General features: G+C 42.0%; 1 protein-coding gene across 2 annotated transcripts in view; it reads left to right on the forward strand.

Moving 5' to 3' along the window:
• ANAPC1 (anaphase promoting complex subunit 1) overlaps window positions 1-24561 on the forward strand; it is a 106115-nt gene that overhangs the window by 39520 nt on the left and 42034 nt on the right. For both annotated transcript variants that reach the window (XM_070429691.1, XM_070429692.1), the window contains 10 exons: window positions 815-889; window positions 1611-1879; window positions 3284-3375; window positions 4123-4271; window positions 6979-7057; window positions 7471-7507; window positions 7603-7673; window positions 10027-10205; window positions 13426-13640; window positions 23821-23939. In XM_070429691.1, the coding sequence (XP_070285792.1) occupies window positions 815-889; window positions 1611-1879; window positions 3284-3375; window positions 4123-4271; window positions 6979-7057; window positions 7471-7507; window positions 7603-7673; window positions 10027-10205; window positions 13426-13640; window positions 23821-23939 (1285 nt within the window). The remainder of the gene's footprint in view (window positions 1-814; window positions 890-1610; window positions 1880-3283; window positions 3376-4122; window positions 4272-6978; window positions 7058-7470; window positions 7508-7602; window positions 7674-10026; window positions 10206-13425; window positions 13641-23820; window positions 23940-24561) is intronic.

Below are 24561 nucleotides of genomic sequence, written 5' to 3' on the forward strand. Positions count from 1 at the left end.
CTTTGATTTGTGTGGAACAATGTCTGAATAGCACAACATACTTAAGTATCGTTGCTGATCAAGTTCATCCTATCATGTTGATGGCTTATTCCAATGGAGATGGCTTCTTCCAAGAAGACAGTGCGCCATGCCACGGTGCTCGTATTGTGCAGGAGTGGTTTCAAGAACATGAGGGAGACTTTACCTTGCTTAGATGGCCCCCACAATCACCAGATCTCAATCCAATTGAGCATTTGTGGGATGAAGTTAAAAGAGCCATCAGGCAGCTGGTTCCACAACCATCAGATCTCACAGAACTTGATAGTTATATTCATCAGGCATGGTGTCAGATGCCTCGCATCAAGATTCAACATCTCGTGGAGTCAATGCCAAGAAGAATCGCCGCAGTATTGAAGGCAAAAGGTGGCCCAACGAAATAATGATGGGGTGGTCATAATACTCTGGCCACTCTGTGTGTGTGTGTGTGTGTGTGTGTGTGTATGTATATATACATATATACATATATATCCTCACGTGAGGAGAGGATGTTTTTTATTGATTAGAGAGGATGGAGGAGAAAGAGAAATATCCATGTGAGAGAAACACATCGGTTGGTTGCCTCCTGCACGTGCCCTGACTAGGGCCCAGTCTGGAGAGGAACCTGCAACTGAGATACGTGCCTTTTGACCTAATTGAATCCGGGACCCGTCGGTCTGCAGGCTGATGCTCTATCCACTGAGCCAAACCGGCTAGGGCTAATTTCTGAATCTTTTTAGTCAGTTGACAGTGATAACTTTATATGATCTTTGTCTTCTCTTTTGGGTTTATCTTCCAGTTTGACTTTGAAGGATCACTTTCCCCAGTAATTGCACCCAAAAAAGCAAGGCCTTCTGAGACGGGATCTGATGAGGTAAGTATTATTTCTTGCTAGTATAAATTGCCCTATAGATACTTTTACTAGTCTCCCATTTCTGTGGTATGACTATGGCTTTATTGGGCTTCACAGATACTGCGTTTTTTCAGAATTGAAGGTTTGTGACAACCCTTCATCGAGCAAGTCAGCTGGTGCCATTTTCCCAACAGAGTTGCTCACTTTGTGTCCCTGTGTGACATTTTGATAAATATTGCAGTATTTCAAACATTTTCATTATTATTACATTTGTTATGGTGATCTGCGGTCAGTCATCTTTGATGTTACTATTGTAATTGTTTTGAGTCTCTACAAACTGCACCCATATGAGATGGTGAACTTACTGGATACATGTGTGTGTTTTGACTACTTCCCTGATTGGCCATTCCCATTTCCTGTTTCCCTCTCCTTGGGCTGCCCTTTTCCCTGTGGCACAACTAATAACCCTACTAGGCCTCCACGTTCAAGTGAAAGGAAGAGTCGCCCATCTCCTGGGAAAAGTGCTGTGGAGATTGTGGAAATGACGCAAAGGACTTAGAATATCATGGCCATCACTCAGCTGTTTTGATATTCTTTTTATGTTTCAGCATTGTGCTTTTTTTTTTTTCATATTCTTAGAGCAGCTTAATGTGAAATGGAACTTGAATTGCTTTAATTGAGTTTTTTAAATGACAACATTACAAGGAGGCATGATTTAAAAATCAAATCTGTTTCTTCTCAGGATTGGGAGTATTTACTGAATTCAGACTACCACCAGAAGGTTGAGTCTCATCTTTTGAACAGATCTTTATGTCTGAGTCCTTTGGAAGTTTCTCAGATAAAGGATGAGGACTTGTCACAGAATCTCAGTCTGGATTCTTCTACACTTCTCTTCTCTCACATACCTGCAATGTTTTTTGTTCTTCACCTTGTCTATGAGGAGCTTAAATTGAATACTCTGATGGGAGAAGGAATTCATTCACTTGTTGACCTCCTTGTTCAGTTGGCAAGGTAAATACTGTGTGTAGAGTGAAAACTTCTAGGAGTGCTCAGGTGACTCAGAAATTGGCCTTCCTAAGAACCCTGAGCATTTTTTAAGAACCACAGAATTGTTTGGAGGTATTGGCTATGTAAGAGCCTGTGGATCATGCTAGGATTGCTATGAACAGCGGGAAATCACAAAATACGTTAAACACTGGCGGTGACCTGCTGAGCATTTCATGTTGACAAGATGACTGGCTGCACTGTGGTGGAAGTTCTATAACAATGTCTGCTGTACTGTAACAATACCTACATTCTGGTAGTGCTTACAGTTCAGAGAATCGCAGTTTAGCTACATAAGTTGTCAAATAAGGCCAGGGAGTCATGATCCCCATTTAATGATGAGAAAACCTGTCTGAGTGTGTTTCCAAGACCATGACGTTTGGCTAGCTGTGGGCTCTGCTGCGCTGTGTTGTCCCTGTCTGTGATCATCCCTGTCTTCCAGGTCCCTAGTGGATCCACATTTAAATTGTTCTAACAGTGCTCTTTAATAGCCTTGTGTTTCGCACTGAATTCTAAAAGTCACTCTTGGGTGTTTAAGCTTTGTGATCCTTGATGATAAAGAAAGTTAAATGGAATCAAAATGTCAATGTCTTTAGTTAAGGTTACAGCAAATTTTCTAATTTCTGTGATCTTCCTTTAGATCAGTGGTTCCCAAACTTATTTGGCCTACCGCCCCCTTTCCAGAAAAAATATTACTCAGCCCCTGGAAATTAATTTTTTAAAAATTTTAATAGCAGTTACTCATCGCCCCCAAATGTACCTGTGGCCATCACTGCCCCCCTGGATCGCTGCAGCGCCCACTTTGGGAATCACTGCTTTAGATACTGAAATTATTTTCTGAGACATGACAGTTTTAATTGTTTGATTTCTCTTAGGAGAAATCATTACTATCATGAAAATTCTTTTTTAATGAAATAATTTCCAAATCCTAATCATGGGCTCTCTGAAATAAGTAACATTTGTTTAATGTTTTACATTTCATAAGATATTTTTCACATATCTTGTTATGTTTTAAAACTTCACAGTGAATTTACTGGTGTTTCCCCATTTTCTGGAAGAAAATTTCAGGTTCTAGAGATGATTTGCTGAAGATCACACAGCTAATAAGTATTGGAGGAGAACCTAGACCTCAGTGTTTTTACAGTAGTTTCACCTCCACAAAATTTGTAGCAAAAGGAGTGTAGGTTGCTTTTATCATATTGGGCACTGGAAAGTCCAGAAATAGAATAAAGAGATTCTAGATTTGATTATCTTCTTTCTAATAGGTAAGTTTTTAAAATGGAAAGTTCTATTGATGCACCCTAACTCTTGGGGGAAAATATTGTAATATCTTCCTTGTTATTTCTATTTTATATTTTCTTATTGTTTTAGGGACTTAAAATTGGAGCCTTACTTAGATCATTACTACAGGGATTACCCAACACTTGTCAGAACTACTGGACAGGTGTGCACAATTGATCAAGGTAAGCATCTGTGTTGATAAAGATTTTGTGAACAGTGTAGTGACATTTGCTTGTATTTTTCTTGCCATCAGTCCCTAAGTCAGGGGCAGGGCCTTCCCACTAGGCAGATTTTAGTTTGTGATTGATCTCTGATTTGCAGTAAGCCATAACTTCCTCATATGTGGGCAAATTATACTCATCCTTAAGGTTCTGAGTTGCAGAAGCTTAGCTTCTACTTTGAAGTATGCTGTGTCCAAGACCTGTGCTTGTCATTCCAGTTAATAATATTAAAAATTCAGCTCCTCAGTTGCACTGGCCATGTTTCAAGTGCTTAGTAGCTGCATGGGGCTAGTGGTTGCCATATTGGAACATGTTCATTACCACTGTACTGTCTTAGACCCTGAGCTAAAGGGACTCAGGATTGGGGCCCAGTGTAAGAACAGAGAAGAATCCTGACTGTCTCTTCTGTTTTCTGACCTTTCAGGTTAGGGCAGAAAATTTTGGTTAGATTCTTTATATGCCTTGAGCATAAAAATTTGCTGAATTTCTATCTAGCAGGGGATAAAATAATAGTCATTCAAATTCTACATATTATAATATAGACAGTTTACTTATTGTGGCAAGAAAAATGCAACATTTTGGAAAACAGGGGAAAATGTTATTCCGATTAATAACAGTATCTGTCATTTTAAAATATTTTCCCTTTAGAAAAAGAGCATTTTCCAAATGTATTCTTGTATGTCTATAAGTATTTATCTAATTTTAAAGGTCAAACAGGGTTTATGCATCATCCATCATTTTTTACTTCTGAGCCACCAAGTATTTACCAGTGGGTGAGTTCTTGTCTGAAGGGTGAAGAAATGCCACCCTACCCTTACCTCCCTGGCATCTGTGAAAGAAGCCGACTTGTAGTTTTGGTACGTACTCATACTATTTGTTTTTATCTTTTTCTTTTAAAATATGGTTTAAAAATTATACAGTAAAATTAACTTTTTAAAAATTTTGTGTGCAGTTCTGTGAATTTCAACAAACATGTAGATTTATGTATTCACCACCATAACTAGGATACAGAATAGACCTCCTCCCTTCCAATAAATTTTCCCTTATACTTTTGAGATTCATGCAGTTGTGAATATAGCTGCTGTAATCATTCAGGTTTCTGTGTGAACGTAAGTTTTCATTTCTTTAAAGTAGATACCCAGAGGTGGGATTGATGGTTATGTAGTAAGTATGTATTTAGTTTTTAAGAAACTGTAAACTATTTTCACACTAACTGTACCATTTTACATTTCCCCAGCAGTGTGTGAGCATTCCAGTGTCCCTGCATTTTTGTCAGTGTTTGCTATTGTCATGATTTCTAATTTTTGCCATTCTGGTACATGTGCAGTGATATCTCATTTGGTTTTAATTTACATTTCCTTAATGGCTAGTGACATTTTGAGCATTCTGGATAATGAAATTTTGTCAGATATGTGGATTGCAAATATTTTCTCCTAGTTTGCATCTTGTCATGTCTCATCATTCTCTTAGTGTTTATTTTGTAGGACAAAACTGTTCAATGTTGATGAAGCCAGTTTATCCATTTTTTTTTTTCTTTTATGGATAGTGCTTTTGGTGTCATGTGTAAGAATTCATTGTTTAACTTCAGAACACAAGATTTTCTTCCTGTTTCCTTGTAGAAGTTTTATAGTTGTGTGATTTACATTTAGAGCAACGATCCACTTCGATAATTTTTTATAAGACATAAGGTTTAAGTCCAGGTTCTTATTCAGTATGGATGTGTAAATCTTTTAACACTATTTGTTGAAAAGATTATTGTTTCTTTGTTGCTTTTAAAGTTTTGTTAAAAGTCAGTTGACCACATTCTTATGGGTCAATTTCTGGGCTTTTTAATCTGATCCATTGATCTGTGTTGCAGTCCACACAGTCTTGATTATTGTAGCTTTAAAAGTAAGTCTTAAAACTGGTTAGTATGTCTCTTCCCATTAACTCTTCTTTTCCAATATTGTTTTAGCTATTTTAGTTCCTTTGCTTTTACAATTAAATTTTTTAACCAGTTTGTCTGTAGCTTCCCAGGTCCCATCCCCCCCTCCCCCCACCCAGAGAAGTATGTTATTTATTGTTAAAATTAGTTCATTTTGCATAGCTAAGACATATCTATGGTCAAATCTTTGAGTAAGAACCAAAGGGCATCTGGAAAGGTGAGCTTTTTCAGCACCTGTCTCTCGGTCCCCTGGCCCTCGAGCAGCCTGCGTACAGGTCCTTTATGGACCCTTCAGGCTCACAGGAGAATCGTGTGCTTTTGTCTTCTCTCACACATGTCAGTGGATCACACCCATCTTTTCTTCACTCTGCCTCTGCCTTCATGTTGAGGAAGGCTTCACAACCCGTGTGCTCTGACACAGACATGCAGAATGGTGATTCTGCTCTTTTAAATAAATGATAATGTGATAATCTAACATGCTATTTATTATTTTAACTGTTTTTTGGTGTACATTTCAGTGGCATTAAATACATCCATAGTGTATTCAGAACAGCTTAATCACAGAACTTTTGCATTTCTTGCAGCTTGTGTGGAAGCATTTAAGTTAAATCACCAAATTTTTGGTCTTGCCCAATGGGGTGGACCCAGTGCATTTCTAACCAAAAAGGGAAGGCAGAGAATTATGGATAAGCCATAATTCTTCAACCTCCAACCTAAATACATTAGTCAACTTACAGATATTCACATTATAACTTTTCTTTGTTAGATTTGATGCCTGGTATATAGAATTTTAAGATCCTCCAGTTTTGTACTAAAATTCAGTAAAATCGTGCTACTCCTTTCTTTAAAAAAAAAAAAAAAAGTGCCACTGCAGGTACAGATGTTAGTGGTGGGACAGATATTCAAAAGAGAACCATGGCTCTGGCCGGTGTTTCTCAGTGGTTGGCCCTTGAACCAAAGGGTCACAAGTCAGGGCACATACCAGGGTTGTGGGTTTCACTCCCCAGACTCAGTGGGGCTCATGTGATTGGCATCCAGTCAATCACAGTGATGTTTCTTTCTCCCTCCCTCCTTCCTTCCCTTCCATTTTCTCTGAAAAGCAATGGAAAAAATATCCTCAGTTGAGATTAACAACAATAAAAAAAAGAGAATCTTGATGGCAGAAGTGGGAAAAGGGTTAGGTCAGAGGGTTAGGGTTCACCTAACCGGAAATGACCTGTATGCCCATCTGAACAAAGTTGGTACATCTGTGTAAAGGAATACTGCTCAGCAGTAGAAAGAAACAAGCTCCTGATAGATGTGGTTAATGTGGATGGATCTCAAAGGCATACTCACGAAGTAGGACACAGAAGACCACACATTTGTGGTTCTATTCACATGACACTGTAGAAGAGGCAAACTACAGGGACAGAACACAGATGAGTTGTCTCTGGTGCTGGTGCAGGGAGGAGCAGATGGACCACGAAGGGCACTGCGGACCTTTCTGGGATGAGAACAGTATTCGTATCATGATTGTGATAGTGGTGGTGGGACTGTGAAACATTTGTCAAAGCACAGAGCTGTACCCCTAAAATGGATGAACTGTCCTATATGTAATAACCCAGTCATTTAAAAAAGATGTTAATTTCCTCCTTGTGCAGAGTATTGCGCTCTACATTCTTGGCGATGAAAGCTCTGTTTGTGATGAATCCTCACACTATTTATCGAGAATTTCTCTAGGTAAGTCAGTGTAATGTTAGGCTTTGCAAACAAAATTTTATAAATATTGATATCAGAGTTGAAATTAAGAAATAGATTCATGTTTGTTTAGAAACCACATCTTACCTCATTGTAGAGGTTGTATCTTACACTGTCTGGTCTAAGTCCACAACTGAATTTCAGAGACCAGGATGACTTAAAAATCTAACTTCATACTTTTAATGTACCTTATTTCATACTTTTAGAAGGATTATTTTATTTATTTTTTTAGAAGGATTATTTTAACTTCAGGGAAATTATACTTTCCACCTGCTTATTTTATTATTTTCTAGGAGTTGTTCGTTAAAGCTTTATTTCCAGATTTCTTGTGTATGTTATGTATTTTTTTTACCAGGAAGACTATCAAAATAAAGATTCGTTTTGTTATCTTGTAGCCCCCCAAAAGTCACAAGCAGAACAAGAGGAAAACAGGTGACTTTTATTCAGATTGTGCTTTTATATTAAATACGTAAAACTCGATTATGTGTCACTCTTTTGCTTAATAACTGTGTTTTGTTTTCCTACAGGTTTAGTTTCAGGCATTCTCCATCAGTTTCTAGTCTGGCTGAAAGATTGGTTGTCTGGATGGCTAATGTAGGTAAGGCTGTCTTTACTCTTTATGTGTATTGAACTGCCAGTGAGAATCCTCTGCTTCCCTGGACACTCCATCCTCACGAAGCCCATCTTCTTCAAGGCAACTTTCCCTAACAGTTTCACAACTTTCATATGACATCAGCAATACTAGCTTCTGATCTCTGGGCCTCAGAATGGAGAGCACCAATCACTGCACACCAGACCTTAAGCCATCGTCATACTCAGATGTCAGAAGGGAGTATTCCTGGCAAAACCTAAAAGTAGTTGTATGAACATTGCAGGTGTGCTTTGGAAGGGTATATAGGCCAGGGATTTGAGGTACCAAGATGAAGATTCATAGGTGGAAGGGGGAAGGAAAGAGTTTTCTACTCTCCAGTCCTAACCCTGTGATCCTAGGTTTCAAACTGAGTAAAGTACTAAAGAAATTTTTCACAAAAACAACTAAAAAAAAAGTTAAATTACTTATATGAAGATATTAAAAAAAAAAATGAAGATGTTTCTATATTAGAAAGTCATGCTCTAATGAATGTTACAGGATATTCCTGAATTCTTAAAGACTGCTCTAAATGACTTAGTTTTTCATTGTACTTTTTTGTATATCTCTTCAAAATTATAATAATTGTCATTAGTATTACAGATAAGATACCTATGCTGAAAAAATAGTGGCCAACTTCTATCTATATGTTACATAATATTTAATAAAATTGTTATTCTCATATAAGGAATCATTTTTACCTTAAAAATTAATCAAGGTTCTATATTAATAGATAATATATAATTTATAAAATTTAGATATTATTTTAGGAAAAATAAAAATTTAATTAACGTGAAGATTTAAAAATTTTAAAAATGAAATGTGGCGTACATACAAAAGAATTTTTGAAATGTTTAGAGAATAACAATAAAGTGAATATTGATGTACTGGTCACCCACCATTAGAAACAGAACATTGCTAGTGTGGTTGAAGACCCTTGTGTGTTTACTTCTGCATGGTGTCCTCCCATATAATCCACCACTAGAGGTAACCAATGTCCTACCTAAATTTTGTATTTCTTTTCTCATATATTTTTCTAGTTTTATCATCTTTATATATTGCTTAGTGTTTTATATTTTTGAATTTTATGTAAACATAAAAATAAAACTTTCTGCTATCTTGTTTTCTTCACTCAATACTGTTATTAAAAATTTAGAAAATTATATTTTTATTGATTTTAGAGAGGAAGGGAGAGAGAGAGATATAGAAACATGAATGATGAGAGAGAATCATTGATTGGCTTCCTCCTGCACAGCCTGAAACCCGGGTATGTGCCCTGCCCCAGAATTGAACTTCCTGAGCCACACCATCTGGACTCAATATTTAAAGATTCATCCATGTTGACTCACATAGCAGTAGGTCACTTGTTTTCATTGCTAAATACTTCATTATTTGAATATTAAAACTTATTTATTCATTCTTTTTTTGTTGTTAATCCTCACCCCAGGATATTTTTCCATTGATTTTTAGAGAGAATGGAAGGGAGGGGGAAACAGAGAGAGAGAAACATCCATGTGAGAGAAACACATCGATTGGTTGCCTCCTGAATGTGCCCCAGTGGGGGCCAGGTATCCATCCTAAAACTGAGGTACATGCCCTTGACCAGAATCAAACTCTAGACCCTTCAGTCCTTGGGCCAATGCTCTTTCCACTCATCAAAACTGGCTGGGCCTTATTTATTCATTCTATTGATGCAAGTAATTGGGATGTTTCCTCCCTTCTCTTTTTTTGCCATAGTGAAACAACATTGCTAACAAATATTTTAATATTGTGTCCTGGTGCACAGGTGCACAAGTTTCTGTGTGGCTATTGTTGGACCATAGGGGTCGGCCTATCTGTACATGCCAAGTGTTTTCCAGTGTGGTTGTACCAGTACATAAGTAATCACCATCAACTGTGGTCGAGAAGTGCTGTTGCTGTGCATAGTTGCCAATACTTGATATTGATTGACTTCAATATTTGTCTGTCAGGCTAGTGTGAACTTCTGTTTTCTAGTGGCTTTAGTTTTGCGTTTCCATGACCACTCATTGGATAAACAATCTTTTCATATGTTTATTGACTCTTTGTATTTAATCTATGGAATGGTTTTTAAGTCCTTGGTGGTTTTCCTATTGTTTTAGTTGTCTTTTTCTTAAGGTTTTTTAGAATTTTGTAAAGAGACCTTTTCTGCTAATCCCTGATGTCAAGACACTAGCCTGGTAGTAGGATGAATAAAATGAATTTCTTTCTTGTCAGAATAGATGTTTGTTAACTTTAGTCAGAGGGTAAACAGGAGAGTGGCAAATCTAAATGCAAATAAAAAATGTTTTCCTTTCACCATCAGGTTTCACTTTAAGAGACTTGGAAACTCTTCCCTTTGGAATTGCTCTTCCCATTAGAGATGCAATTTATCACTGTCGAGAGCAGCCTGCTGCAGACTGGCCTGAGGCTGTGTGTCTCTTAATTGGACGCCAGGACCTATCCAAGCAGGCCTGTGAAGGAAACTTACCCAAAGGGAAATCTGTGAGTGTCAACACCAAAAGTTCAAGGGTTCAGTTTGGCCTTAGTAACATCAAAGTAGGAATGTTCTACATTTCTTTTATCTTTCTGCAAGCGTGTATATTACATTGCCTTTTGCATATTATGTACCAGGTGGCATTTATAATTGAACAAATGTTATTAATTGTAAATTAAACATGAGAACAGGAGATTTTGGAATGCTTTCTCTTTCCTGGACATTTCTTCACCTTGAGTGATCAGTAGAGCAACTACCATGGTTGACTCCCTACTTATATTGTATTGGTAATTAACTAATTTATAATTATGTGGGAAAAGCAAGAGCATAGATCCTGAATTTGAATAGTTAATATATAACTATTTTCTGTTTCATACATTTCTGATGAGTTGGCTTTCTTGAATTTAACCTTTGAATATTATAAATATATCTGTTTAATCACATCAAACTGAAGCCCCAGGAAAAGGATTTTTTGGGGGGAGGGGGCAGAGGGCACTAAGGTTTGAAAGATGTCTTAATGTTATCCCTTCTGACTACTGTCCTTCATCGGTCTTTAAGACTGTTTTTTAAAGAATGGGTTCTAAGGTAGAAAGTGAATTACATCATTAACTCTCCAATTATTTCTTTTAAAATCAGCCTCTTTAAAAATTTAAAAATGGAATTTTTAAAATTTCTAAACTCGAGTTAACTTTAAAATCATAAATGGTGGTGCTGTATTACTGTGAGCATCCCAGAGGGTCCAGAGGTGGCAGTGGACATTTGCCTACTCTCTTATTAGCCTTTGAACCAACAGATCATAATCAACACATTTTGACTATTTATAATCCACATCAGGTCTTAGGCTACTGATGCTTTAGAACCTGTGTCAAAATTTATTCCTGACATTAGTGTTGCCTCATGTAACTGTGACAGAATCTGTTTCCATGGGGATCCATCTTCAGTAGGGTCCAACCAGATAGTGCTCTTCAGTCTGCACCTACATAACAACTCTTTTTTTTTTTTAAATATATATTTTTATTGATTTTTTTACAGAGAGGAAGGGAGAGGGATAGAGAGTTAGAAACATTGATGAGAGAGAAACATCGACCAGCTGCCTCCTGCACACCTCCCACTGGAGGATGTGCCCGCAATCAAGGTACATGCCCTTGACCGGAATTGAACCTGGGACCCTTCAGTCCGCAGGCCGACACTCTATCCACTGAGCCAAACCGGTTTGGCAACAACTCTTATTTGAGTTAGTATTTGTTTTGTCTTAAACAGAAAACCATTTTTTGGGGGGGGCGGGGGGGGGGCGGTGGAATTAATACAATTTTTATTCTTTCCTTGGCCAAGATAAGTTTTAGCATTTAGACCTCTTTTCACTGAGTAAGAGCAGTGTAACATCATTAGCACTGAAACCAAATGGTATTGATAATCATTCACCTGTATTTGTCATTTTAAGTAATTCTGTCTAAATTCAGTTCAGTTAATTGAGGCTATATTGTATAACTCATCTAAATTTAACTTACCAGCTATTTGGGTCTATATTTTATAGCTAACCCACCCATTAGAATATAGTTTCTTTTTAAGATTAGATAGTTCATAGGAACCGTAATAAATTTTTATGAACTAAATAAAAGTGATTATTTAGCCCTATCTGCCATTATTTTTTTCATGTTAATACTGTTTCCATGTTAAATGTTGACAGAACTCTAGCATTTTAACTAGAAGTTAACCTTTTGTTAAAAGAATATAAAACATTGAGAGAAAAGAAGATTTCATGCTATTCAAATCTGTGTTGAAGTCTGAATTACAGTGAAACCTTGGTTTTCTAACTAATTTGTTCCAGAAGGCTGTTTCGAGAAGTGATTTGCTGGAAAACAGAATCATTTTTTTCCCATTAGAAATAATGTAAATTTTATTAATTCTTTCCAAACCCCCAAATGATTCCGTTTTGACCTTTCTTATATACAGTACATGTCTAATGTACTATTTAACCTATAAACAAAACACTTCTTTTTTTTAACTTATCAACCCCCCCCCCCCCCCCCCCCCCCCCCCCCCTTCGCGCCCAGCCTTAAATGAATCACTTTCAGCACTGGTTCCCCAGTTTCTTTCAAGGAGGTCAGTATGTGGCATCTGCTTTTTTACATATCTCCGCCTCCAAAATGCTGTCATTGGCTACCTGCTTTTCCTCTGTCCAACAGTTTTTCTACCTCTTTAGTTGTCCTTGATCATTGTTTTTTTTCACATCCTTAGTAACATTAGTACTCTTGATGGCCTCTGTAAGTTTTAAAATTGTGCCAGTTCTCCATTTAGTCAGCAACAAAAGCAAAACAAACAAACAAACAAAAAAACAACACAAAAATATTCACAGCACTGTTTCCTGAGAGGTTAATAATCCTAGATTTAGCAGTAAACTGACTTGCATTCTCTCTTTTGTTTATGGCCTGGGAGACCCTTTTTGTCATTCTGATGTATCAGCATGAAAGGGTTGTCAGGTCCAGAACCAAAGTTTATTCAACAACCCAGGCATTTTTTCCATGAACAAACTGGTCAAGAATTGAATTGTTCAAGATGGGAGAAGTTTGAGAGCTGATGTTTGACTGTACTTGGACCGGAAGACTCATACTAAAAGCATTCACTGAGCTTATGAAGACAGAATGATAATCAAGGATTGAACCCCTTTCATTTGTTTTGTTACATTCAGTCCCCTCCCTTTTAAGAAATTTTTATTTGGAACATATTTACAAACAAAAGTGAAAACCAGCCATGATTCATTGTATTTAAAACACTAAAGGGAGAAAGTATTGTTCAGCTACCCTTGTTGCATATTCTGCATGTTTTTCTTTTCTGCTTATATTAATAAAATATAATATTTAAATTAGTGTGGGTTCTTAAACAATAATGAGGGGTGTCATATCTGTTTTTAAGATGTTTAGGATATAGTTAGATTTTTATAATTTATTAGATCCTTTTAAAGGAATCCTCCTCCTGACTCTTATCTCAAATTTAAACTTCTCTTGGCTCAATAAAGAATTTTTAAGTGGGCAGTTTAATTGTGCTGTAACAGAGAGTTCTACGTTCTACGTTAGAGTCCTGGTACATAAGGGAATCCAGGCTCGCCTGCTTTTGAATGCATAGTTCTTCTCTGTTGGTGGTCAGATATGTCATCCTGGACATGCTCATGTCAGTCAGTGTGTATTGACTGGTTTTTAAATTGTCACTACAACCAAGTCTGTTACTCAGGTGCTCTCATCAGATGTTCCTTCAGGAACAGAGACTGAGGAGGAAGATGATGGCATGAACGACATGAATCAGGAGGTTATGTCACTCATATGGAGTGAAGATTTAAGGGTGCAGGACGTGCGGAGGCTTCTTCAAAGTGCGCATCCTGTCCGTGTCAATGTGGTGCAGTACCCAGAGCTCAGTGACCATGAGTTCATTGAGGAGAAGGAAAACAGGTAATTGAAAGCATGAATTACCTCTCGGGGATTTTTTTTTTTAACGCAAAAACCCAAAAAATGGATACTTTAAAGTTAAAAGTACCGTATGTTTTAAGTATTTATCCAACCTTAATACTCTATACATTTTCAACATATTTTGGCGTTTAATGAGGTAAATGTTGTACTTCAGACCCTCATCCTCTTAAAATAACAGCTCTCTGCTCTTAGTTACCTTAAGAATTTATAAAGGAAAACACTGAACTCATCCTTGGACTTCTTGATCAGGAAAATATTTTGAATTTTTCTTGTGTTATTTTCAGTATAAACTTACACCAGTATTTTTTCCTTGCTCCCATTAGAAACTCTAATAGTGATATGTAATATTGTATAAGCCTTCTCTTTTGCCATTCTCTAAAACTTATGTTCTTTATTACATTGCTAATACTAATTTATCCCTTGATAACTTGTAGTAATCCATGTAACATTCCAGAATTGTTGCCTTGGGGCAATTCAACTTAATTTTTATCAATTATAGTTGAAATTCAATATTATTTTATATTAGTTACAGATATATAGTATAGTGGTTAGACATTATATAATTATGAAGTTATCCCCCAAATAATTCTAGCATCCACTTGGCATCATACATCCTATCTAATAATAGATAAACATGGTAATTAACCATACCTCCGCTACGCTTCCCATTGGCTAATCAGGATATGCAAATTAACTGCCAACAAAGATGGCGGCTGGCAGCCATGCAGCTGAAGTGAACATGAGGCTTGCTTGCTCCAGTGATGGAGGAAGCCAAGGTTCTCTGCCTGCCGCGGCCCAGCTCTGAGCTCCGGATGCAACAATGTTTCAATTATAGAAGCTAAACAAACCCCAGATACCTGTTTTCAGCCGGCAACGGGCTCAGAGCTTAGAGCGCCAGTGATGGCAACAGAGTTTCAATTATAGAAGCTAAACAAACCCCAGATACCTGCTTTCAGCCAGCCATGGCCTCAGAGCTGGAGCCGGCTTTTAGCTCCAGTGACAGCTATAGAAGGTAAATAAATCCCAGAATAAAAAAAAAAAAAGAAAAAAAAAGGCTGAGAGCTTCAGTCGCCTGCCAGCTTGAAAACGGCCCTCAGCCCCTCACCCAAACTGGCCAGGCACCCCCGTGGGGACCCCCACTCTGAAGGGGGTGTGACCAGCTGCAAACAGCCATCAGCTCGACATCCAGGCTGGCCAGACACCCCAGTGGGGACCCCCACCCTGAAGGGGGTGTGACCAGCTGAAAACAGCCATCAGTCCCTCACCCAGGCTGTCCAGGCACCCAAGCGGGACCCCTACCCTGATCCGGGACACCCTTCAGGGCAAACCAGCCGGCTCCCACCCATGCATCAGGCCTCTATCCTATATAGTAAAAGGGTAATATGCAAACTGACCCTAACAGCAGAAAGACTGGGAATTACTGGTCACTATGACACACACTGACCACCAGGGGGCAGAAGCTCAATGTAGGAGCTGCCCCCTGGTGGTCAGTGTGCTCTCACAGGGGGGAGCTCTCCTCAGCCACAAGCCAGGCTAATGGCTGCCAGTACAGCAGTGGTGGTGGGAGCCTCTCCTGCCTCCTCAGCAGCGCTGAGGATGTCTGACTGCAGCTTAGGTCTGCTCCCCGCTGGCAAATGGACATTCCCTGAGGGCTGCCGGGCTGCCAGATTGCCATCTTAGGCTCAATCTCCCGGGGAGCAGGCCTAAGCCAGCAAGTGGTCACCCCCGAGGGGTCCCAGACTGGGAAAGGGCACAGGCCGGGCTGAGGGTCTCTCTACCCCTGAGTGCACAAATTTTTGTGCACCGGGCCCCTAGTAGTTATTATAATACTAGAGGTCCAGTGCACGAATTTGTGCACAGGCGGGATCGTGGGAGGTTGGCTGTGAGAGTACACTGACCACCAGGGGGCAGCTTCTGCGTTGAGTGTCTGTCCCCTGGTGGTCAGTGCACGTAGTTTGGTTGTTTGGTCGCTTAGGCTTTTATACATATAGATTATTGATTTCCTCTGCTGTACTTTATATCCCTATTGCCGGGGTTCTTGTTCCAGTATTAAGAAGGGTTCAGGAAATTGGAGAAGGGCTGTGTGTAGATTAAATAGTCCAGAAACAAAATATAATTTTGAAAGGCATTTGGGGGTCAGAGGAGCCTAGTTTAAAGGAAACTAAGATCTCCTCGTCTCAGGACCCCATGCTTTTTATTAACACAAATTGTCCTGAGGTGAGGCAGAGATATACACTTCAAAGGGTCAGGGTTTCGTATACAGAGGTCATTGTCAGACTGGGGAGAATTAGCCTATGGCTGTTCAAGTGTTTGGCCAGTAGGAGGCAATAACATGTAGATTAAGATTCCCTGAGCTGTCTGGCAGCAAACAGTCAATTTAATGTATCCTATTCAGGTTTGGGGAAATGCCATCAGCTATTCCCAGACTCAGCCCTGCTGTCATGCTGTAATTGGTTTCTGGCACCCTATCACCATTTTGTAACTACCACTTTGCACTTCTTAAATCCCTTCACCTTTTCCACCCCATCTTCTCCATTCTCTGGCAACCATCATTTGTCTTCTGTATCTATGAATCTGTTTATGTTCTGCTTGTCTGTTTATATTGTTTTTTAGATTCCACATATAAGTGAAATCTTATGGTGTTTGTTTTTTTCTGTCTGACTTACTTCATTTAATATACCCTCTAGGTCCATCCATGTTGTTGCAAATGGCAAGATTTTATTTTTTTCTATGGCTGAGTAATATTCCATTATGTATATGTACCACATCTTCTTTATCTAATCATCTATTGATGTGCACATGGGTTGCTTCCATATCTTGGCTCTTGTAAATAATGCTGCAGTGAACATAGGGGTGCATATATCTTTGAAATAGTGTTTTAGATTTCTTTGGATATATACCCAGATGTGGAATTGCTGGGTCATAAGATCTAGTTTTAATTTTTTTGAGTAACCTCCATATTGCTTTCCACAGTGGCTGCACAAATGCATTTGTACCAGCAGTGCACCAGGGTTCTCCTCCACATCCTTGCCAGCACCTGTTGTTTGTTGATTTATTGATGACAGTCATTCTAACTGGCAGGTGGGAGGTGCTATCTCATTGGGTTTTAATATGCATTTCTCTGACAATTAGTGACTTTGAGCATCTTTTCATATGTTATTCATTTTCTTTGGGTATTTGCACTATTTAGGGAGAGGTTCTTCTATGTGGGAGTTTTTTTGTATAGGGAGTAAGTTGGGGTTTTTCAGGGAGCCCTATTTGGTGCCTCCTCCGTTATTTTCTTTCCTCAATCTATGCAAGTGGCTCTAGTTGCCATATCTCCTGGGATGCTGGAGAGCTGCCACCCTAGCTCTTGGGCTCAGGAATAGAAAGCCTTCTAGAAGAAGACACTCAAGTTCTCTGGCATAGCCTAAGGTATGGGTGTGCTTGGTGGAGTTGGGGAGAACTCGTTGCCATTTGGAACTTGATAAGAAGGGTGGGCTTAGGGCTTAGAAAGTGCCACTTCTGGCAGGTTTGGAAATTTACAAATAAATTCTTGTATATTGGTGGTAAAAACACCATTATGTCCTCTATGGAGAAGTGTCTAATCACTTTTTAATTGGATTGTTTGCTTGTTTTGGTGTTGAGTTGTATGAGTTCTTTATAAATTTTGGATATTAACCCCTTATCAAATGTACATTGGCGAATATCTTCTTCTGTTCAGTAGGTTGTCTTTTTGTTTTGTTGATAGTTCAATTTAGATTTTAAAATTCTCCCCAGTCCCTTTATCTGCCTGCTCTCTGTTACCTGTAATCTCTGCCACTGTTTTTTCCTTTCTTACTCTGGGACTTAAAACTTTTAGGGAAGGACCATCCACACTTAGCTTCAGGCTGGTGAAGGTCTGAGTCAGTCATAACTCCCTATCTCTATTTTCTCCCCATATGGACCCAGCTATTTGTCACTATAAATGAGGAAATGGAGTGACAGAGATGCTGTGTGAGAGCATAGTCTATAGCCTGGACTCTGGGCTATGCCTGGCCAGTATCTGCTGGGTGACTTTGAATAAATTACTAATCTCTTTCTGCCTCAGTTGCTGCCTCTATAAGAAGCACGATTGTAGCGTTTATACCGCACAAGGTTTTGTGTATCAAGTGAGTTATCTATCCTATATAATAAAGAGGTAATACGCAAAAAGACCATCATGCCCTTGCACAAGATGGCTGCCCCTATGTGGCCATAGGATGGCCGGCAGGGGAGGGCAGTTGTGGGCGATCAGGCCAGCAGGGAAGGTCATTGGGGGACCAGGCCTGCAGGGGAGAGCAGTTGAGTGTGACCAGGCCGGCAGGGGAGCAGTTAGGGAGCGGTCAGGCTGGCAGGCAGAAGTGGTTAGGGGCAATCAGGCAGGCGGGCAGGTGAGAGGTTGGGAGCCACCAGTCCTGGATTGTGAGAGGGATCAGACATCCCCTGAGGGGTCCCTGATTGGAGAGGGTCCAGGCCGGGCTGAGGGACCGCCGCCCCCCCCACCCCCCCCCAGTGTACGAATTTCATGCACCGGGCCTCTAGTCCTATATAATAAAAGGCTAATATGCAAATCGACCAGATGATGGAACAACCGGTCCCTATGACGCGCACTGACCACCAGGGGCAGACACTCAACATAGGAGCTGCCCCCTGGTGGTCAGTGTGCTCCCACAGAAGGAGCGCCGCTCAGCCAGAAGCCGGGCCATGGCTGGCGAGCGCAGTGGTGGTGGTGGGGACCTCTCCTGTCTCCACTGCAGCGCTAAGGACCCCTTAGGGGATGTCCAACTGCTGTGTGGAGTGGGTCTAAGCCAGAAGGTGGACATCCCCCGAGGGGTCCCAGACTGCTAGAGAGCACAGGCCGAGCTGAGGGTCTCCCTCCACCCCCAGTGCACAAATGTTGTGCACCAGGTGTCTAGTCTATATATGAAAGGCTAATATGCTAAGTGTTCGACCATCTGGGTAATGACATCACGTAGCAATGCCCGGCTTCCTCTCCCTACCGACTAGCCTCCTTGTAGTTTCTTCAGCCCAGGAACATGACTTGCTTTACAGCCAGGTGGAAACATTTTACACTTTGACCAAATGTCTGTAAAGCGTTTTCCCATACCTCATCTCATTTGATCCTCACAGAAGTCCTGGAATAGGTAGATAGGAGACTCAGTGGAATCCTATTTTCTTTTTATTAGCTGGGAAATGGAGATTTAGAAAGCTTAGAAACTTTACCTGACTGAAAAGAAGTAAGAAATGGTGGACCTTGAAAATGACTTTAGGTTTTCTCACTACGGAGAATATAGTCAAACACTGCTGCAGTTAAATATTTTACCTCTTGTTCTCCCTGCATGACCTACAATAATAATGTGCTTTGTGTTGATATTTACTGCTGTGTTGCTGACAACTACCTGAAAGAGAAGTTGGGGTGCTTCACTGGGCTGGAAAAAGTTGAGTTAAATCAGAAAGCAGGTCTAATTAAGCAAGTTTTATACTAGAGGCCCTGTGCACGAATTCATGCACATGTGGGGTCCCTCGGCCTGGCCAGCGATCAGGGCTAATTGGGGCCGGCAGGCAGGGGGGAGGGACTGCAGGAGGTTGGCTGGCCAGGGGGAGGGGCCGTGGGAGGTTGGCCGCCCCAATCAGGGCCATCGCTGGCCAGCCAGGGGATGGGAGAGGCTGCAGGAGGTTGGCCAGCCAGCCGGGGGGGAGGGACTGTGAGAGCTTGGCTGGCTGTGGGAGCGCACTGACCAGGGGGCAGCTCCTGCATTGAGCCTCTACCCCCTGATGGACAGTGTGTCATCATAGCTACTGGCTGACAGGTTGTAATGGTTGCTTAGGCTTTTATATATTTACTAGAGGCCTGGTGCATGACATTCATGCACGGGGGGAGGAGGGGTGTCCCTCGCCCCAGCCTGCACCCTCTCCAATCTGGGACCCCTTGGGAGATGTCCGAGTGCCGGTTTAGGTCCGATCCCACCTAAACCAGCAGTCAGACATCCCTTTCGCAATCCGGGACCACTGCCTGCCTACCTGATTGCCCCTAACTCCCTTCCCCTGCTGGTCTAGTCACCCCCAACTGCCCTCCCCTGCCGGTCTGGTCGCCCCTAATTGCTCTCCCCTATCGGCCACATCGCCCCTAACCGCCCCTGCTTCGGTCCCTGCCACCGTGCCTTTGTCCAGAAGGATGTCCAAAAGATGTTCAATCTAATTAGTATATTACCTCTATACACACACACACACACACACACACAGACATATACATACACACACACACACACACACACATACATACTAGTGGCCCGGTGCACGATATTCATGCATGGGAGAGTGGGTGTGCCTCAGCCCAGCCTGCACCCTCTCCAATCTGGGACCCCTCGAAGGATGTCCTACTGCCGGTTTACAGGGATCGGGCCTAAACCAGCAGTCAGACATCCCTCTCACAATCCGGGACTGCTGGCTCCTAACCGCTTACCTGACTGCCTGCCTGCCTGCCTGATTGCCCCTAGCCACTCTTCCTGCGGCCTGCTTGCTCCCAACTGCCCCCTGCTGCCGGCCTGCTTGCCCCCAAATGCCACCCCCCCCGCCAGCCTGATCACCCCAACTGCCCCTGTGACAGTGTGCTCGCCCCAACTGCCTCCCCTGCCAGCCTGCCCACCCCCAGCTGCCCCCCTGCTGGCCTGCTCACTCCAAACTCGCCCCCTCGCTGTCCTGATCACCTCCAGCTGACCCCCATTGACAGCCTGCTTGTCCCCAACTGGCCCCCCTGCTGGTCTGCTTACCCCCAATGGCCCCGGCCCCACCAGCATGATCACCCACAACTGCCTTCCCCTCTTGGCCTCTAACCGCCTCTACCTCGGCCCCGCCACCATGGCTTTGTCCAGAAAAACGTCCGGAAGGTCTCCTGGAAGGTCTCCCAGTCTAATTAGCATATTACCCTTTTATTTGTATAGATAGAGGCCTGGTGCATGGGTGGGGGCCGGCTGGTTTGCCTTGAAGGGTGGCCCAGATCAGGGTGGGGGTTCCCTTGGGGCATTGGGCAGCCTGGGCGATGGGCCTGTGGTGGTTTGCAGGCTGGCCACGCCCCCATGGGGTGAGGGGCCCTGCTGGGGGGGGGGTGGTGGCCAGCCTGGGTGAGTGGGTGAGGGTTGTTTTCAAGAAGGTCACACCCCCTTCAGGGTGGGGGTCTCCTCTGGGATGCCTGGCCAGCCTGGGTGAGGGGCTGATGGCTGTTTGCAGGCTGGCCATGGCCCCCGGCGACCCAGGCTCCAGCGCCTTCTTTTTTTCTTTTTTTTTTCAGCGCCTCCTTGAGCGGAGTGAAGCAGGTATCTGGGATTTATTTATCTTCTATAATTGAAACTTTGTAGCCTTCAGTGGAGGCCAGGGTGGGCAGGAAGCTTGGCTTCCTCCATCGCTGGGGACAACACAAGCCTCCTGCTCGCTCCAGCTCTGTTGCCGCCGCCATCTTAGTTGGGTTAATTTGCATACTTGCTCCTGATTGGCTTGTGGGCATGGCTTGTGGGCATAGTGGAGTGATGGTTAGTTTGCATCTTTCTCTTTTATTAGTGTAGATATATGTATAAAAGCGTAAGTGACTGTATGACCAAACGACCGGTCACCATGACCCGCACTGACCACCAGGGGGCAGACTCAATGCAGGAGCTGCCCCCTGGTGGTCAGCGCACTCCCACAGCCAACCTCTTGTGGCCCCTCCCTCCAGCTGGCTGGCCAACCCTCTGGGTCACCTCCCTCTGGCTGGCCAACCTCCCATGCCCTGATTGGCCCTGATCGCTGGCCAGGCTGAGAGATCCCACCAGTGCATGAATTCGTGCACCGGGCCTCTAGTATAGATATAAAGTTCTCGCTGGTGCCAGTCGTGTGCATCTGTTTTGATCTGTCATTGTCGATCATGAACTTGGTTGACACTTCTTTTATAGAGAATTAATTTCCTTTCAATGTGCACGAATACATGCACCTGGCCACTAGTCTTATATAATAAAAGCCTAATATGCAAATCGACCGAACAGCGGAACCACTGGTCGCTATGATGCACACTGACCACCAGGGGGCAGATGCTTAATGCAGGAGGTGCCCCTGGTGTTCAGTGTGCTCTCTCGATGGGAGCGCCGCTCAGCCAGAAGCCGGGCTCATGGCTGGTGAGCACAGTGATGGCGGGAGCCTCTCCTGCCTCCAAAGACAGCGCTAAGGAGCAGTGAGTCTGGCTTCTGGCTGGTGAGCACAGCGGCAGTGGCAGGAGCCTCTGCTGCCTCTGCGGCAGTGCTAAGGACCCCTCGGAGGATGTCCACCTGCCAGCTTAGGCCCGCTCCCTGAGAGGGCGCAGACCAGGCTAAGGGACCTCCCTCCCTTAGTGCATGAATGTCATGCATCGGGCTTCTAGTTTCTACATAATGCTGGTAACACTGCCCAGTGTGTTTTAAAGCTCCATGCAGTCCATCATGAACAGAGTTCATTTTGTGAAGTTATTTTCTATTTAACCTTTTACTGTCTCTGAAATGAGAATATCTTTCAGTCAATAGGTGTTATAGTTTAAATGGCGATGCTTTTTCTTTCCTAGTACCTCAGGAAATAGTGATGTATCTTGTAATCAGTAACATCATAAAGAGAAGGAATACAGTATTAATTGTTTCCATTATGATAATGTTGTGGATTATATGTAAGATATCTGCTAAGGAAATGTAATGGGATGTTGCGTTCTGGCCTTGAGTTTCCATGATTCTAGATTAATGTAGTCAGTGTTCCCAAAGAATCTTAGGAAAGCAAAATTTTCTTCACCAGTGAACTAGAAAAACAACTATGAGTGTGTACAATTAGGGAGAGATCATGCTTGTGAATAGCGTTGTCTGCAGAGAAAATGTTAGCCTCTGGAGAGATATTTCACTTGTGTTAAGTGTTTCCTGGTTATAACGCCTCTGCTTTCACAATTTGTTTGATTTTGTTTTGTTTTAAGGTGCTCTACAGAATGTGATTTACTTTAATATAAAAACAAGTAACCCTAGCTAGTTTGGCTCAGTGGATGGAACATCCGCCTGTGGACTGAGGGGTCCCAGGTTCAATTCCGGTCGGGGGCATGTACCTTGGTTGTGGGCACATCCCCAGTAGGAGGTGTGCAGGAGGCAACTGATCGATGTTTCTCTCTCATCGATGTTTCTAACTCTCTATCCCTCTCCCTTCCTCTCTGTAAAAAAATCAATAAAATATATTAAAAAAAATAAAAATAACAAGTAGCTCATAGAAGCCATTTGAACCTTGAACATCTCTGATAAATTCTAGCTGTCATATAAGGGAAACTGATTCTCTGTTTTTCCTAGAGATTCCATGAAATCTGTTGACCTTCACTGTAGGATCTTCCTTTCCTTCATTGAGTATAGGCCATGGAGTCTTTCTGCTAAAAGGATGGGAGTAGGAACCCAGATATATTGAGGGCAGCTAGACTGAAAATAACACAGTGAACCAAGAGTATAATATTTTCCTATGAGAGTGTTAACAACAGAGTAGAACTTTAGGTTTCTCCTTTTGGTTACCTGGGAGAGTTGGCTTGGTTTTTAGACTAGCTGTTGTGTGTTGTTGTTGTTGTTTTTAATCCTCACCCGAGCACATGCTTAGACAGACAGACAGACAGACAGACAGACAACCTTTTGGTGCACAGGACGATGCTCAACCAACTGAGTCATTTTGGCTGGTCTGCACCAGATGGTTTTCATTCAAAGCAAATATGAAACAAAAAAAGGAATTGGGCCTCCCCTTAGACCAGCGGTTCTCAACCTGTGGGTCACGACCCCTTTGGCGGTCGAACGACCCTTTCACAGGGGTCGCCTAAGACCACCTGCATATCAGATATTTACATTACGATTCATAACAGTAGCAACATTACAGTTATGAAGTAGCAACAAAAATAATTTTATGGTTGGGTCACAACATGAGGAACTGTATTTAAAGGGCCAGAAGGTTGAGAAACACTGCCTTAGACTTTCTAGAGGAGGCAAGAATATTAAAGTGAGAATGACCATGTTGGGATGATTCAGCCACATCTTTGTGGATTTCCTGGATGTGACTTCATTTTATACAGCATGCCTTCTTTTGAAATACTTGTCCCAGATTGCATTCCAATATATTTGCTTAAAATTTTTTCACATGTTGGTTTTTATTTTTATAGATTGCTCCAGTTGTGCCAGCGAACTATGGCCCTTCCAGTAGGACGAGGGATGTTTACCTTGTTTTCATACCATCCTGTTCCAACGGAACCATTGCCTATTCCTAAGTTGAATTTGACAGGTATGTTAAATTCTGGGCTCATTGAGAAAGGAAATGAAATGCTCTTTTTATCTTTAGTGGTCTTACATATTATTAATAGCTGTTCTAGTGGTTATTGCTGCTCAAATAGCAAATCGGACTAAACATTGAGGGAAATAGAATGTAGCCCATTACTAATTTTTGCTTTTTTTAATGAGACCATTTCAAGATACAGAAAGGTAATTGGAAAAGTTTAGAAATATATTATGGATAATGGTAATATTATTAAACATTAAACAATCTTAAAGTATAATATGTAGAAGTATTTAGTCTTAAAATGTCTTATGTCTTTTATGAACATACTAGAGGCCCAGTGCATGTATTCATGCACCGATGGGGTCCCTCAGCCTGACCTGTGCCCTCTTGCAATCCGGGACCCCTCGGGGGATGTCCGACTGCTGGTTTCGGCCTGATCCCTGCAGGCCAGGCCCTGTGGGGATCAGGCCGAAACTGGCAGTCGGACATCCCCCTAAGGATGTAGTAGTACCTGAGGCGGTGGGTGGCTGGAGAGGAGCCTGAGCCCAGGTCGGGTGCCACGCTGGCTCATCTAGGCCCCGCTGCGCCTGCCATCTGTTGCTGCTCGTTAGCATTGCTGTGGAGGTGG

This window comes from Myotis yumanensis, unplaced genomic scaffold (assembly GCF_028538775.1).
Source record: "Myotis yumanensis isolate MYYU_CA2020_CCGP unplaced genomic scaffold, mMyoYum1.0.hap1 SCAF_11, whole genome shotgun sequence".
Taxonomy (NCBI): Eukaryota; Metazoa; Chordata; class Mammalia; order Chiroptera; family Vespertilionidae; genus Myotis; species Myotis yumanensis.